At 36.3% G+C, this 18,139-nt stretch overlaps 1 protein-coding gene across 2 annotated transcripts in view; it reads right to left on the bottom strand.

The window, feature by feature from the left end:
• The window catches only part of LOC149554220 (Transducin/WD40 repeat-like superfamily protein), a 55,032-nt gene extending 37,910 nt beyond the window's left edge, over nucleotides 1-17,122 (bottom strand). For both annotated transcript variants that reach the window (XM_089789457.1, XM_089789458.1), the window contains exon 1: nucleotides 16,810-17,122. In XM_089789457.1, coding sequence (XP_089645583.1) covers nucleotides 16,810-17,041 — 232 coding nt within the window. In that variant the 5' untranslated portion in view covers nucleotides 17,042-17,122. The remainder of the gene's footprint in view (nucleotides 1-16,809) is intronic.
• Nucleotides 17,123-18,139: the final 1,017 nt, after the last annotated feature.

The raw sequence follows: 18,139 nt of genomic DNA, 5'->3' as shown, positions 1-18,139 counted from the left end.
ATGATTTTAACCCCTAATCCTTTTGTTGGTGTAAATACATATTTACTATTTACACTTAAGTTTACTTAGGTTAATGCATTATTTTATTATTTTATTTTGTGAGACACTTAGGAGTTTGTGTACCTTTTTGAGTTGTCATGTTGACAACACAAAAGTACACAACTCTATTTCAGCACATGGTGTCTACAACACTGGAGTTCGCATCATTCACTGAGTTGTCATGTAGACAACACAGTTATTTGCACTCCCTTTTTAGCATATGTTGTCTACAACACTGATTTGCATGTTACACCCTTGTAGGCTTATCCTCTCATCATCGCACTTACTTCCGTGCTTAATGGAGGATAACCCATATTTGGTGGATATGTGCCTAGTTGTATGACTTATCATGTAGCTGATTCCGAGGCATTCTAGATGCATCTCAGAGGCCTTTATATATAGGCACTCCTAGTGTACTCTAAATGATTATTGAATTGAATACATTGTTATTCTAGTCATACTCCTTTCTGGTCTACAGTTGTGCTTGTGTTTGAGTTCTTAGTTCTTGGGTGAATTTTGCCTTAAGGCAAATTCTTACATGGTATCAAAGCTGGGAGATTTTCTCTTCACATAGCCGTTCAAGACCATTGTTGCTTTAGCACCTCGGCCCGAATCTAGAGTATTGTAAAAATTGGGAGTGTCTAGAGCCTAAACAGACATCGCCATTGCGTCCAGAACACTGATTCAATGAAGATCCACTATAAATTTTCCTATGTTGTGCTAAAGTCGACCATGAGGCAAAATAATTTTGCAAATCGGAACCCAAAAGCCCCGATTTGCAACACGAGTGATCTTTAGATTTGCAAATTTTTAATTAAGATCTTTTTTTTTCTTTGCATTTTTCAACTATATTTTTTCAAAAAAAATTTGCCTAGTCGAGCTAGCAGAGAAATTTTTTTTGCAGAACTAGGTTGTCAAAGCCCGGCCCTGCTCAGAGGAATAATCTTCATTCGGTGGGCTCTTCAACAAATCCGACAAAGATCCCTCAATTTTCTGGTGGCCACACAGACTTGCCACAACCGGCGACCACTTTACAATCCACGACGAGCCGTTTTATTTAAGTCGTGTGCGAGCTTCATTTTAAACAGTGCTCGAAGTGCTTCACCCACTCAATATGGGATTTTGTTTAAAGAAATCCGACACCGCATCAAACTACTCCAACACCCGCAAATTTCCCTCTGGCACCGCACAAAGCTTTTCGGCGTCATGAAAGAGTTCTCCGGCAACGGATATACAATATCGGCAGTTTGTATGTTTTACGGTGCATGCCAGCTATGCACAAACACTATGCAGTCCTCACACCTGCAGACCAATCCCGCAGCACCAATGAATCTTCCGAGCCCGACGCATGTCGACATTGCAGTGACACGCGTACGTATCATTTCTTACCACACAGCACAGGGACCCGCCCTTTTTTGCCACATCCTGGCAACAGTCATCCCCTCACGGCATTCAGCGCACACCCATCCACGCCAGTAGACAACTCATCGACTGCACATACAGCCTATGACACGTTAGCATCAGCGTCAACATCAACCTCATTTGCCTACATGGACCTAGTCAGTGACCCAATCAGCCAATCGGACCTGCCAGTCACTCGTAAACGTCAGCAAGATCGTACATCTATACTGCCATGTGTCACATCCGTACAGTACGGCACGGTCCAATCATCTGCCACATCACCAGGCCGTTGATTTTTTCACTAACATCAGCATTTCACTAGGTTAAATTTGACGGCCGTCTGACCGTCATTCCTAGTCATTTTTCAACTGCTATGACGACTGTTTGACCATCAAATTTAAGCATGCAGTTTTCCTTCCAGACCCCTCTCCAAGTTGCTTTTTGATTTGGTAGCCTAACTTTGTGAGGCCATAACTCGGTCATCCGAACTCCAATTCAGGGGCGATTTTTTTTGAAATTGGGTAAAAATTTCTAACCTTTCCAATGGTGGTGTTCTTTTCTAGTTTTGGTGCAAAGATTTTTCAAAAATTGCATTTGTTGGCGACTATACCTATTCAATCTTGCATTATGCAACTTCAAACGCTCCGTACGAGCTCATCTGGAAACGAAAATAGGTATCATTTTTTTTGAAAGTGCATTATTTTTTGTCTACTTTCCAGATCTGTAGTCAAATTCTAGGGTTGTGTTGACAAAATTCCCACTTTCAGAACTAAGGTTTTTTCTACATTGTAAAGCTTTGATTACTTTTCACAATTGTTGTACATTTGAGCTACAGTGCTTAGTGATAGATTTGGGCCTCAAATGGCAGTTGTAAAAGCAAAATCAAAAAGTCCACTTTGTTCATTTTGACAAGTGGCCCATTGTACATGCACTAATTATAAAATGCCAAAAGCATCTTTTTGGGGGGGGTTCTTTTGATTGACTGAAAAGGGAGGGGGTGTACTGTGTTCTTGTGTCTCTCTTTTGTGCTCTTTTCATTTCTGCATCATGGGTTCATCTAAATGTCCACTTCACATAATTATTCTACATGGAAAGATATTGCATGGAGTAGATCAATGAAAAAAGGTTACAGTCTTTATGTTGACGGTACAATACCTAAACCCACTGATGCTAAAGAACTCATTAATTGGAAACAACAAGACGAACAGGCTTTAAGAGCTATCAAGAATTGTGTACATAGAGATCTCTTCTTTCACATTGCCAGTTGTATGAAATCCAAATCAGCTTAGGACAAACTTGAATCATTGTATGGTAAGGTGGATGAAGAAAAGGGATTTCAGATTGAGGACGATCTACTTCTCTTGGATCCAAAGAACGTTGACACAATCCAAGATTACATCAACAAAGCCAATAAGTATAGGGCACTACTTACCGATTGTGGAAATCTCATGAAGGATGACAAGTTGATTCATCACATCCTGAAGAGGCTACCTTCAAAGTATGCTTCCTTTGTTTCAAGTTTTAATACTCATAGGTTGACCATGGGAATTGCTTACCAAAAGCCTACATTTGATGCATTTGTAGAGATGTTGATTGTTGAACAATCTCACTTGATGGATTTAGGAATTCTCACGACATCAAAGACCAAAGCATTGGTGGCTAGTGATGAGCACCAATCAAGTCAAGGAGGGAAAAGTTCTAGCAACAACAAGAAGCAGTGGAAGCAAAAATCACAATCTGAGACACACCAATCCTCCTCACAGCAAGGCAATTCTTCTTCCAACAAGAAGGTAAGTAATGAAAAGGACAAACTTTTTTGTGCATACTACAAAAAGCCAAATCATGATGAGCATCATTGCAAAACTAAAAGAATCGATAAGGTAGAAAATCTACTAAGGAAGAACAAAATTCAAGTGCCAGATACTTCCAAGGATTCAACTCCAACCTCTTCGAAGGCAAAAGGGCAAGCACTTATGGCAAATACAAGTTCTTCTTCAAAATGGATACTTGACTCAGGTGCCTCCTACCATATGGGTTCTTCTAAGGGAGACTTTTCTTCATTGAAGTAGTCACAGGTACCGCACATCTTCGTGGGAAATGATACCAAAATGGAAGTTGAAGGGAAAGGACATGTGGAAATGAAAAATGGGGAATTCAAAGATGTTCTCTACGTTCCAAACCTTAGCTCCAATCTCCTCTTAGTTGACCAAATCACTCACCTTGGAGATGGCCACAAAGTTGAGTTCCTTCCAGATTTAGTGATGGTGCGCAGTCTAAAAGATGATTCATTGGTTGCAGTATGGAAAGTCAATTATGATAAGAGGCTTTATTCCTTCTCCCACTTTGTTCCTAAGTCTCCTTCTCAAGCCTTGTTGACTCACTCACATCCACAAACAAAATTATGGCATGAGCGGTTTGGTCATCTTGACTTCCGCTATCTTCAACAACTCTGCTCAAAACACATGGTCAAAGGTCTACCTGACATCAACTTTTCTAAGGGTGAGTGTTCATCATGTTCAATGGATATGCATCTCAAGGAGAAGTATGATAAAGGGAAATCTTCTAGAGCACCAATTGTTGTCAAGTTGGTTCACATGGTTTTAGCAGGACCTTTTGTAGTGACTTCAGTCAGCCAAGGCCACTACATCCTTACTTTTGTTGATGATTTTTCACGATTCACATGAGTCTACTTCCTTCATCATAAGAGTGAAGTGGTTCATAAGCTTCAAGCCTTTAAGACTCATGTTGAACACAAATCAAGGAAAGCTATCGAGGTTCTACGGATGGACAATGAGAACAGATATGTGGACAGAAGACTTAGAGACTTTTGCAAACATGAGGGGATTGATCTTCAAAATCCACCAGCATTCAGTCCGCATAAGACAAATGTTGCAGCTATGAGGATTAGAACTCTCAAGACCATGGCAAATTGCATGATAAAAGCCAAATCTCTTGATCAACACTTGAAATTGAAGCCATTAGCAGTGCTACTCACATACTTAATAGGTCTCCTCATAGTGCCCTAGACGGGAACTCCTTTTGAGGCATGGTGCGGCAGAAAACCAGTTGTGAGTCACCTTGGAGTCTTCGGTTGTCCAACATGGGCAAACCTATCTTCCAGGGGATGCAAGGCACAAGCACCTAGGCCTTGTACTTTCATAGGTTATGAAGACAATGCTAAAGCTTATAGACTTATGGATCCTAAGACTCATGAGATTTTTGTGGAGAAGGATGTTCACTTTGAGGAAAGTTCACCCAGCTTATCCTCTACCCCTCTCTACACATCATACACAGTGGAAACTGATAGTGACACCAGCAATAGTGCTTCAACAGATTCAGACACGTGGGGTTCTATCGACAGTTGCAGCGAGAGGTCACATCATCAATATAGTCCACATGCATACTTTGCCATAGTGATAGGTCCAACAAAGCAAGGTACATGTTGTCTTCTAGCTCCAGCTTTAGTTGATGACTACATGGCAGACATTGCACGTTTGTTCATAGAGTCACACATCGCAGATTTGGGAGACAGCCTTGAGGATTTACATCTTCTCTTTGATTACAATGATCCTTCTACAGTTGTTGCGAGGGCTCACTCTGACCCTCATGTCCATTCTCTACATGATCAATATTTACAGGTTGGCGTAATTGTGGATCCTTATGAACAGCAGTTGTCGGAGGTCTCTTTATTAGTTGAGGAGACAGATGGTTCCTTGGCACAGGTTCAACAGACATCCTTGCCAGATCTGCATTCGTTCTTTTTAGCACAGTTGGAAGGGGCGACCATCAGTATCAGCACAGGGATACTTGAGCAGGTTTCAGGGCCACCATACATCTTCAGGATTGTACCATTGCCATTGTTTCTTCCAAAGGGGAGGAACATCATTCTGCACTCTTGGACCAGCTTCTTCCTTGGAGCAGCAATCACTGGTTGGCATTCTTCATTTGGGGGGGCGGACTACCTTGTCTCTCTTCCTCTTCTTTCTTATGGGGGGACTTTTTCCTCTTATGAGGTATTGTTCTTCTCCTTCTTCACTATTGTATATACTGGATGTATGTCGTAATGAGGGGGTCTTGATTACTCCATCCATCCATGCATCCCTATTTACCTCTCTTTTTAGGGGAGGGTTTTTCCCATGAGGTTTTCCCTCTTTCTCCGCTTTATGAGAGATTGCATTTCATTATGTACATGGGTACCTAACATGGCCTAGTAACCGAGACCCATCTTGCATTTCATCCTAGTTTTTGTAAGCTTAAGGGCATTCCCCTAAGTTGCACTTAAGAGGGGGTGTTGGTGTAAATACGTATTTACTATTTACACTTACTTAAGTTTACTTAGGTTAATGCATTATTTTATTATTTTATTTTGTGAGACACTTAGGAGTTTGTGTACCTTTTTTAGTTGTCATGTTGACAACATAGAAGTACGCAACTCTATTTTAGCACATGGTGTCAAAAAAACTGTTGTTTGCATCATTCACTAAGTTGTCATGTAGACAACACAATTATTTGCACTCCCTTTTTAGCACATGTTGTTTACAACACTGATTTGCATTTTACACCCTTGTAGGCTTATCCTCTCATCATCGCACTTACTTCTGTGCTTAATGGAGGATAACCCATATCTGGTGGACATGTGCCTGGTTGTATGACTTATCATGTAGCTGATTCCGAGGCATTCTAGATGCATCTCAGAGGCTTTTATATACAAGAACTCTTAGTGTACTCTGAATGATTATTGAATTGAATACATTGTTATTCTGATCATACTCCTTTCTAGTCTACGATTGTGCTTGTGTTTGAGTTCTTAGTTCTTGGGTGAATTTTACCCTAAGGCAAATTCTTACACCTTTGATCTACCTTGTCTTTCTCAAAAAAAAAGTTGAAGAGTCTTACTCAACAAGGGGGGAAATTATGGTGCTTAGATGATAAAAATCCTAAGTAGGGGGTGAATCCCACCCCTACTTGAGGATTATATTATTTTTTTCCTTAATAAACTTCACTGAAATCTCCCCAACTCACCAACAAACTCGCAAGGCTTATCCCTTTATGGTCTATCTTCATCATAGATCTCCAAAAAAAGGTTGAATGGCCCTTAGTGTTGGGGGAAAATCCTTGGTATTAGGAGGATAATATCCTAGGCAGGGGGAAGATTTCAGCCCTACTTGAGGATTTGGACTATATTCCACCCTAAAGCTCCATAAAAACTTCATCATTTTTTCTTGTTTCCTATTGACAATGCAAGTTTGAGGGGCTTGTGCCAATGCTTACTCAAATTTTGCTAGGGTCAAAATTAGGGGGAAGCGAGGATTTTATCTTTGGACTTGATCGAAGTTTGACCTAGTGCCAAGATTTTGGATTGGCAAGTTAACTACACATTTCAACACTTCATTTTTCTCAAGAGGCAAAAGAATTTATATTAATATAACATTTTTTCTTGTTTCCTCTTCACAATTCAAGTTTGAGGGGCTTGTGCCAATGCTTATCCAATTTTGCTAGGGCAGAAATTAGGGGGAGGCGAGGATTTTATCCTTGGACCTAGTTGGACTTCGACCTAGTGCCAACATTTTGGATTTGCAAGTCAACTCCACATCAACACTTCATTTTTTCAGCTGAAGAGTCAAAAGAATTTATATAAATATAACATTTAAGTATAAGAAAGAATTTCCTTTTTTATACTTTCAAGTTATATTTATATAAATATTGTCAGGATGTTTGAGATAGGTTTCAACTTCACAAGAGTTATAATAAAGATTCAAAAAAATTCAAACTTAGCCAAATTTCAGGATTTGGCATGCCTTAAGTAGTGTTACCTCTCACAACCTATTCTAGATTTCTAAAGGTCAAATTGAAGCTGGAACAAGAATTTTCTAATGATTCTAAGCTCCATAACAGCTTCTCCATTTTTGGACGGCAGTTATTCTTCATATTGCAATGATTATTTGTGGGACTGTTGACCTTGATTCCTCCTTCCATGTTGGTATTGGGACTTCTCTAGAGCAGCAACTTCACATTGCACTGGTCTCTCTTTGTGTATGATATGCAATCTTCTTATGTGTGCTACAAATGATTACATCACACGTGTTATGACGATATTGAGTGGAGTCGTGCAGATATGTTTGCCTAGAAAGTTTTTACATGTTCCAACATCGTAACAGTGGTATATTTGATGTAACAGTCATGCATGTTTTATATAAGAATCATTATAAATAGATTTGTCTTTATAATCATTTATTTCCTTGAAAATATATGCCATTTCCTTTGCATGTTGTTATTTGGCAATGAAATGAAGCAAAACATTGCAACAATCGAAACCCCTGATCAGATTTGAAACAATGTTGTAGTTCAGGTATTTCAAATAATCCAATTTTAATTCATGACAAATCACTTTCCCTCAAATGTCCTTTTTGATAGCTTAAAATTAACTTATGTCCAAGTCCCCCTTCCCTAGGCATCAACATTAGGGAACAAAGTTTCTTTATAAAAATAATACTAACGTGAAATATTACAACTTTTAGAACCACCAGCAAGGCCATAGAAACCAAATTGAGGCATCATTCAAATATTCTTGTCCAAGTTGTCAAAACCACCACCAAGGCCTTAGAAACAAAAAATGATCACACCAAGGGGTAACTAAAGTTGAGTACAGAGGTTTGGTGCAAACTTGCAAACCTGCATGCAATATATAGATATGCTCTCCAAGAAATGTGGAGAACAACCCAAATGGCCAAAATTGCTTTGGAAACATCATTGCAACCCAAATCACCAATTGAGCTCATTAACATCATTAGATACCAAGAAAAATCAAACCATAACTCTCCAAGACTTTAGAGTTCTCCCCATCACAACCAAAGGCTTACAGGAAAACCCGAATACTGACTAAAATCTCATTGAACAACATTGTGTATGAAATGGGAACATTACTGTTATAACCCTTCCTTGAAGACTCCTAAATAACTAAAATAATTATTTCTTACAATGTTACACGACTCTGCGAGTCCAATGTCGAAACCCAAAAAACAAGTCAAATTGGCTCTAGACTCGAACTCGGCCGAGTCATACCGAGTCCTGGCTAACTCGCTGAGCTAGCCAAACTTGGCCTAACTCACCAAGTCCCAAGCCCAAGACTTGACAGCAGCTTACAAACTTTATAAAGTGACAAAAAAAGATTTTTTGATTGTTTTGCTTTGACTTCTAATGTTTTTAGATTTCTCTCAAACACAAAGAGCAAGATTCTTTCATTTCCAAACACAAGAAAGAGAGGAAATAAGGAATTAGAGGAAAACATTGGTGTTTTAGAGAACAAGTTGGTATCTTGCATTCACGCATTAAGAGAAATTAAAATAAGCATTTACAGGTGGCCTCTACAAATTTCAAGCGCATTTCTTCATTTTTGGAGCAAATTTGAAGAGGTGAGTTACATTTTTTTGTTTTCTAAATTTTTTAAATTCATATTTCCATTTTTTTTACATCTGTTTCATCTTATGTTGATAGAAAACTTGAAAAGTTTAAAAAACACTAGCTTTGTTTTTTCTATATTTTATTTATTTCAATTTAATAAGAATGTGTAGAAATTCTAGATGCTTATTTTATCATTTACGATATAATGCAGTGGTAACATAATGTTTGAGCCTAAGAGTAGTGCATTTAAGCCTAAGTGTAACCCAAATGCAAACCATATTAGACACCAAAGGGATAAGGTATAAAAACATGTCATCCCCGAATCAAAAAAAAGGAAGTTATATGTTGGCACTTCAATTTAAATATAGTCGGGGAGGTATTAACCGATTGAAATATCACCTTGCACATATATCAGGGCATAATGCCAAACCTGCAAAGCAGCATCCTCGGATGTTATCCGTAAAATGCAAACTCATTTAAATGAACTTGAAGAGAAGGCTGAACACTGATGCTGATGCTACTATCTTCAGTGATGAAGACTTGGAATGAGTTGATCAAGAATATCAAGAGGCAGAGGTAGTAGCAATGGCATAGGAGGTGGCTAGAGCACGAAGAGGCCCATTAGAGGATCTAGGCTTAAGAGTGAGGAATCTAAGGATAATGAGGATAAGGATGTGGATGTCACTGAAAATGAGCCTCACATACAGGCAAAGAAGATGGCTGCAGAATCTTCCAGGACCTATCTTATGCGTACACATAGGAAGCTTGTAGGGTCAACTAGTCATTCATATAGGCTAGTTTGAACCTTATTCTTCTAGGCTCTAGCTTTTATTTTGATATATGTTTTGAACTTTTGATTCCATCGATTTCATATTCCATGAAAATTGTAGACATTTGACAGTGACGCTATTTCTATTTCTAATGTGTTATTTAATTTAACTTCTTTCCTTCAGAAATTCGAATTTATAGATATACGATCAATGTAAACTTGTTTATGTGTGCAAAGTAGCTTTTATTTATCTCAATTATTATGCCTTTGACGTTAATTTATTACATGGTGCATGAAAAAGTTTTAAATCATTAACCTAGCTCAACGCTCCCGTGTGGTACCCATGCATTAATGCCAAGGTGATATAAGTAAAGGCTATGCAATATTACAACTATGTAGGATGCTAAAGTGAAGGTAGGATTCAGGAAGGACATTCAAAAAATGTATGATTTGACCCCAGCTAGCATATTAGTATCGAGTGGGCAAATTTGCCATTTAGAAGAGTCCAAGATGGATAAGGAGACTATGATCCAACTCTATGATAAAGTCCACATAGACTTAATTCTCTAACAGCCACAGGTAGACAAATGTCTACTGTTCTGAATTTCTATTTTTTTTGCCACTAACAGAAAGTAGTATATTTATAGTTTTACAATATCCCCTGCTAGGTTTAGGCCTGTTATAACCAGAATTATCCCATATATTTTGTGTCGTAAGCTGAATTCACAAAGATATAATGATTCAGACCTATGTTATTCCATGGATCAAGGTAAGGAAAACTTGTCCATTTATCAAACATATTAAGTAAATTGGTTTCTTTTACTAGTTAGAATTCTTCAATGTCAATGCTGATCTTACTACTACCACAGTTTGAGAAGGAAAAAGATATGGATGTAACCAAAGTGCTTAAAGGCCAGGCACAATAGGCTCCCTCAAAGTTTACGGACCCAAGCCCTTATCCTATCTTGGGTCCATACCCTCAAGGTTTAAGGGACGCTGATCCCTACCCTATGTTGGGAATCAACCTATTGGCTAAATTTAAACTGCCCCTCCTTGGAAAAACTACAGTCCCTTCCTCATTAGGCTCTTAGTAGTAGCAGGACTAAGACATGGACATACATACATACATATATATATTCTAACCATTTATCTTTCCTTGATAAACCTTATATTATTTATTCATAACTATGCATCTTAAAGATCAGAATATTGAACATGACAAGCTACAGTAACAGTCAATAGTTTTAATGTGGTAATCCTTGCTGTCACTACAGTCAGACTATCAGAAAGAACCATGGTATGAGAAGAAAATGGTGGAATTGGAAAGAGTGGGATGCCAAGCACTTCTTTTAAGGTTGACCGTTGTTTCATTATTTTCTTTAAAGAAAAATTATATTAACATCATTTTGGGGAGGTAGAGAACATCTCTTTGAGTCTGACTGAAGAAATAATTCAAATAGAAATAAATAACATTCTTGAAGCAGCAAAACTAGATGGGATTGGAGAATAGAAAATGGGATAAGGGCATGTTGAAGATGGTAGCTGTGATAGAGATCTTTATCTCTGGAAATATGAACATTATTACCGTTATTATTACATTCAGCTGAAAAGGACACTTAAATTTAATTTGTAATAATAAATTTAAATGACATGTGTCATTCACATGCATTGAGGCATGAATATTCGAAGAGTTATAATTAATTATTGGAGTTATGGGAATCTCAAGAAAAATTTGGTTATAATGTGAAGAGTCTCTCCTATTGTTATATATTCGTAGCTACCAAAGGATATTGTACACTTGAACTTTTATTATCAATAAAGACATACTTTTGTTGTGTGGCCGGGCTTTTCCCTTCATTCTACACGGGTTTTCCCAAGATGTTTTTGGTGTTTATTAGTTCAATCTTGGCTCCTTCTTATCGTTTTTTATCACCATTATTTATGGGCTTTAGATTTAACATGGTATCAGAGCTCAGTTAGATAACAACAGTAAGAAAGATTCTCCTGTTTATGCAATGAAGTTCATCAGAGCATATGGATGTCTTTTGTTGAGCATCTGTTTTATATTCTGTGTATCGTGATCCTTCTATGCACTGTGTGTAAATCTTAATCTTGTGGGAGGAAGATAACAGTTTTCAGTGACTGAAGAACGGAGCGACAGTTTAACACATTTGGAGGAGATTCAGATTGCAACCATCGGAAGATATACATGGAGACTCTGCGTCATGTATTTTCCAACGCAATTCTTTTCTATTGTGGCAGATGTTTCTCTCTTTATTGCACAAGAATTGTCAGACATTTGCATATTTGATGATAGATCAGCTTTATTTTTTTACATGTTATTTGCGTATGAGGATTGTATATTCTTGTTATATTATTATCAGCATGCTATCGGAGATCTTAATGATTTTTTTTTCTTGGTTTGAAAAGGAATCAATGGCGATTTTCAAAGATAAGATTCCATTCTTTTGATATCTCTCATTTAAAGAATTCGAAGAATCCTGTAACGACATTCCTGTGCCAAGAGTTCTTAATTCATTCTCAGTGAAAATGTGTATTTGTGTGGGCTCTCTGGGCATTTCATTTCTGATGAGCACTGCAAGTGTATTTCCTTCTAGTATCGATAGTCATCTGTCAGGTATGGTCGTCTCTCTCTCTCTCTTCCATTCGCAAGATTTCAATATGGTCAAACAACTCAAAGAAATTAGAAGGAGCATAGTCAGTTCTTGTTTCTTGTCAGAAGATTGCATATTGTCTTTACTGTTTTAAAGCAGAAAGTGGGGGAGTTGTTAAGATTTTCTTTACTTCGATTTTGTATCTGTCATGCCTGTGAAAGATGCTATTCTGGGCATTATATATTCTCGGCGGTGATCACCACGTTATGCAAGCTTCCGTTTTCATGTGATGGCACAATAAAAGTTTCTAATGAATTGTTGGAATTTATTTTTTGCACAGTGGTTATTGTGATGATTGATTTGAAGAAATCCAACATGCAATCATGCACCGCACAAGGCCTCTTGCTCATGTTTTGTGTATTTTGGATTCTTTACTTTCTTATCCATCTTCAATGCTTGACCGAGAGCGGGCCATTGTCATCAATTTGGAGTATGTTCTTCTACTAAATTTCAGAGATCCTGCCATGGCTCCTTCCATTGCCATAGATTCTGCCAAGCATAGAGTCATTATAAGATTGTCATCACACAAAGCTTCTCGGCTATTGCTTGGTTCTCATCCCTTAGATAGCTCTGTGTATTTCATCTATGATTATTGACTAGAAGATAGCAGTGACTGTCATGTATATGCAATTTTAGTCATGTAAACTTGAATGTTGGATGCCTCTGCCAGGTAAACTTTTTTTTTTACTCTCATTTTTTTTGGAACCATCATTCCATGTTTAGTGGGGTGTGCTTGCAGAGCGTTCAGAATAAGCGAGAAGATAGTGGTTGGTTATCATAGATTTTTCTTGTGACTGTCAACAAACTCTGGTGATCGTATTTGAGTATACGCTCATTATAAAGAATATGACAGGGAGGGATTTAGGAGTGTCATTTTTTTTAATCAGACAAAAAAATGGGGTTATTATATTTCTTGGGATTATTATTTTTTGTCTGGATTAATACATTTTGGTTTGTACAATCTGTCATATTGTATGAGATTCATTATGTTTTGTTGAATAAATAACATTGCTATGTATATTATGGATATGTTTTCTTATCAAAAAGGTAAAGGAAAGGAAAAGCATATACAACATTACCATGGTGGAATGTCAGAATTGCATGGAATTGAAGAGATAAGCATTCTTATAATTATATTGATGCTATGATATTTACATTAGCTATAGAGGCATTATTTTGAATCTCTTTGTGTATGTATGAAATTAGACCACAACGAGATGAGTATTTATGATTATATTGCTCAAAAGAGATTATGTTTAGCATTGATAGTTGATTTCAATAATCTCTCTTGGTTGTAGGATGCAACAAGATAAGGATGTTGAGCTTTAGAGGAAGATTTTAGCTTCAGAGGGAGGCTTCGTAATTAAGAGGGAGGTTTCGTAATTAAGAGGGAATGCTTAAGAAATCCTCTTCATTCTCATATATGATTGTGATGCTTGTGGTATTTGTTAAATTTGAGACCTAAATGGAACTAAGTCTTGCTTTTGTTATACCTATTTCTATTCTTGTGTGAATAAATGAGATTGTAAGATCAGCTATGATAGCTCTTTCTCTATGCAATAGTGAACATCATGTTGAGAGAGTCCATGATGTCATCACATTGAGAGATTCTGTGATGGGAGTTGGATGTCCTGTTGAGAGATTCCATGACAGTTCATGTTGAGAGAGTCTGTAAATAAAGGCTTAGCTATGAGTCTTGCAAATCTTTTCATGTTGAGTGATTCCATGAATATGATTAATTGTTACAGGGTTTCATGTTCAGTGATTCCATGAATGTGATTAATTGTTACAGGGTTTCATGTTGAGTGATTCCATGAATATGATTAATTGTTCCAAGGTTTCATGTTGAGCGATTCCATGAATGTGATTAATTGTTCCAGGGTTTCATGTTGAGCAATTCCATGAAAGTGACTGATTGTTACAAGTTTTCATGAATCTTATAGGATATATGGGATGAGATTTCATCATTAACATTTTGGTTGCAATCTTGTGTGATTGTTCAGCTAAAGATCTCTCTCTGGCTAAGAGGGAGTGTTGAAGATGGTAGTTGCGATAGAGATCTTTATCTCTGGAAATATGAACGTTATTACTGTCATTATTATGTTCAGCTGAAAAGGACTTTTAAGTTTAATTTGTAATATTAAATGTAAATGACATGTGTCATTCACATGCATTGAGGCATGAATATTCGAAGAGTTATAATTAATTATAAGAGTTATGGGAATCTCAAGAGACCTTCGGTTATAATGTGAAGAGTCTCTCCTATTGTTATATATTCGTAGCTACCAAAGGATATTGTACACTTGAACTTTTATTATCAATAAAGATATATTTTTGTTGTGTCGCTGGGTTTTTCCCTTCATTCTAGAAGGGTTTTCCCAGGATATTTCTGGTGTTTATTAGTTCAGTTTTGGCTCTTTCTTATTGTTTTTCATCACCATTTATTTCTGGGCTTTAGATTTAACAGGGCAAACTCTGAAAAGAACAAAATACTCCAGCAGATTGGGACAGATATGAAAGAGAATAGATAGAGGAAAAGCGTAGAAGAAATTTAAAAATATGCAGACCTAAGTGAGCATTAAAACTGCAGCAGGAGAGCACTGGAGATAGAATAGAATAGGCAAAAAGTGTATCAGCTGAAAGAAGAATATTTTGGGTTGTAAAAAGTAGTCTTCTCCTGCGAATAAGGAAATATTATAAAAGTTGAGTTGCAGATTTAAGGAGATAGAAGAGGGAATCAAAAAACATGAGCAAAGTAAAGAAAGAACAGAATTTAATTATGGACAGCTGAAAAGAAGACCAGAAAGGGAGCTGAAATGATTGTTCATTGCTATGAAGAGGAGAAGAAAGATGAGGATTTAGAGAATTGAAATTAGGGATCATGAGTGTATATGTGTGTACTAGGAAATTTGTTTTATGGGTAACCATTTTGAAGAATTTGAATTTTGTTATAATGAGCAAACAATCGTGCAATGTTTCATCAGTTCTGTCTCAAGTGTGAGTTAATGGATGCAATATTGGGCTTACCCCCCAATCTCACCTGCTTCAACTTGTGGGGTCAAACCCTGTTGGACGTTTATTATATATATATATATATATATATATATTGGCAAGACATAACAATTTCCACTAGCCATTCTCTGCAGGTTAAACCATTTTGTAGAAGCAACCAACACAGAATAAGACTGTGTGCAGACCTCACTTGAATTTGCAGGGACAAAAACCGGTTGTTATTTCTGATGAGATGGGTCAGCGATACAATGTACCTAGCTTAAAACTAAGTTGCCTTAGCAATGGATCTAATTGCACCTCATAGAATTTCTCAGTTTTGTATGTTTTATTCAATATATTTATAAATAGGCACTGTGACAAAAAGATAGACCCACACTAAATTAACAACTGTGCACATGATGATTTTGCAGTCGGGTATTTTAAATTAACATTTGCATACAGAGTTGTCTAGAAAGTCTCACAACAGTTGCAAACATCAAAGGTATATTTAACTTATATATAGACATTCTTTTGTAATTTAAACATCCATTCTACCCACCTAAAACATGTAAGCTTCAAGAAGAAAAGAGTAAATACGCAACTGATAACTACTCATTCGAGATACATAATGAAACTGGTGGATGTGGACTGCTAAAAAGTCTTGAAAGAAAATAATCTGCAAGCTATGTGACTTACACTAAACAAAATAGGAAAATATTTCTTTCCATAATGTTCATTATTAATTATATTAGACATGTTTGAATATTGTACCTGTATCATAAAAATAATAAATCAAGACAATCTAACAAAGCCTGGAGAACTCACTCTGAAACTAAACACCCATAGAAACAGCTGCCCAAACAACTATATCGTCCAGTAATCATTCCTCACAAGTTCATCTCATTTGGGCTTTTTCTTGCATACTAATTTCTGATTTTAATTTATTTATGGCTTTTTATGCCTTTTTTTAAGTTCTTAGGCTTGTAAGAGACGCATCATGGTGTCAATGAGAAATGTCTCGAAGATCACATTTGCAACAAAGACTGAAGGAAATTGCATTATTTGTACAAATTGACCTAAAGGATATTAAAAGCCCCCACTATCTGCGGAATAGATATGTCACTATTAATGAACTTCCCAACTACCTCAATCTGGGAAGAGCATCTCCCTGACTATTTGAGCGTGCAGAAGAACACAAGGATATTTTCTAAGTTCTATGTTAGATTGGATGTTCTATGTATGATTGGATGCACTAACAGTGAGATATCACATACACTGTATACAGTGTAAGTAAATTGTCTGGTAAAGGACCAATGCTATGATTTCGAGCTCATGTACTCATACAGCCCTTGAAGAGCATCAAAATAGCAAAAATATAAAAGATATCAATATTTATTGCTATGCGGATTAAGAAGTTTTAGGTTTAGGAAATCATACTAGAACATATAAAGGCAAACCCAAAAAAATTAACTTTAAATTTAGGTAGGTTAGTAAATGAATTTAATATATAAATAGAAGGGAATTCATAAAAACCAGCTGATGGTCTTGCCGTGGAAGGAATTTCAGATGTCTGTGCTTCTCTGCGCTGTCGCTTTGAAATGTAAGGAGCAGCCGCATAATTACATTCAACATTGCTCTCCTCCCTTATTTTCTCTCTCTTTGTATTCTTATTTCCTGCGGTTTGTGATATGTTTTTATTACCATTTGAAAAAACTTTTTCACATTCATTGCTATCATCTGAATATGCAGCCCGCAGCAAATCCATCGTTTCTCACGGGAATTTGGCTTGTTTCAGGATTTTTTGCGGAGCCGAATTTTCCCTTTCAATCGTTCAATTTATATATGTAGTAGGTTGGGTAGCATCATTTAACAGGGGCTACGGAATGGGTGTTGATATGGTTATAGTTAATCGAATAATTATGTATTATAAAATTATAATTGATAGAATATATTTATTATATGTAGTTAGAATAGGCTATTATAGTTAATATTATTGTTTTATAACAATTATATTCATTAAGTGTAGATAAATAGATATGTAGATAAATTATTTTTACAAATTTTTGATACGTTCGACTCACTTTTAATAAATTACATTTATAGAATTTCTTTATGTTTAATTTTAAGTTATAATTTTATTATAAATTATTGAAATAAAATAGAATAAACTATTTTGTCAAATTGTGACATTGTTTCATGCTTATTACATTTTGATGTGATCTATATTTTATACACATCTTCAATCACATTGTTGAATGAGATTGATATCGCAATTTCAATCATCGTCTCTCCTATTGATGTAGTTTAATGAAACAATAGTTGTTTAGGTGTTCTTTCTTAATAGTGTTATAATTTAACGATAATATTATTTTATTACAATGTTTAATATCTAAAAATCTTGCCATAAAAAATGTAATATGAAGGGAGCTCTAATAAAAGGGGTCATATAACACCTAATCAATTGAGCCAATTATAATTGAGATAAATCATTTTTAAGAATAATTTGATTGATAAAAATATGTAAACTTTAGAAATATTGAAACAATGGAGAAATAATTGAATATAATTGGTTGATATTTGCAAAATTAATTAACTAATTTTGCACATGTAATAGTCCTAACCTATGGCAAGTACAATAATATAATAATATTTCAACAAAGTAATTAGATTAAGCTGGCCAATTAAAAGGGGGGAGATAATGAGTCAATAGGGGAACAACCCTGTAGACGCCCAGGCTTACTTTGCGCACTTACAGTTCCTAATCTGTATGTGAAAATTTACCATTTTTTTCAGTGAGCCTATGTATGTGAGTGAAGAACTTAAAGCTAACCTTTTAGGTTCCTTGCATTTGCAGAGCTCTCTA

This window comes from Cupressus sempervirens, chromosome 6, assembly GCF_028749045.1.
Source record: "Cupressus sempervirens isolate cs-2001-9-10 chromosome 6, ASM2874904v1, whole genome shotgun sequence".
NCBI lineage: Eukaryota > Viridiplantae > Streptophyta > Pinopsida > Cupressales > Cupressaceae > Cupressus > Cupressus sempervirens.
The sequence above is the reverse complement of the archived record's forward strand: the minus strand, read 5'-3'. Positions and strand labels throughout refer to the sequence as shown.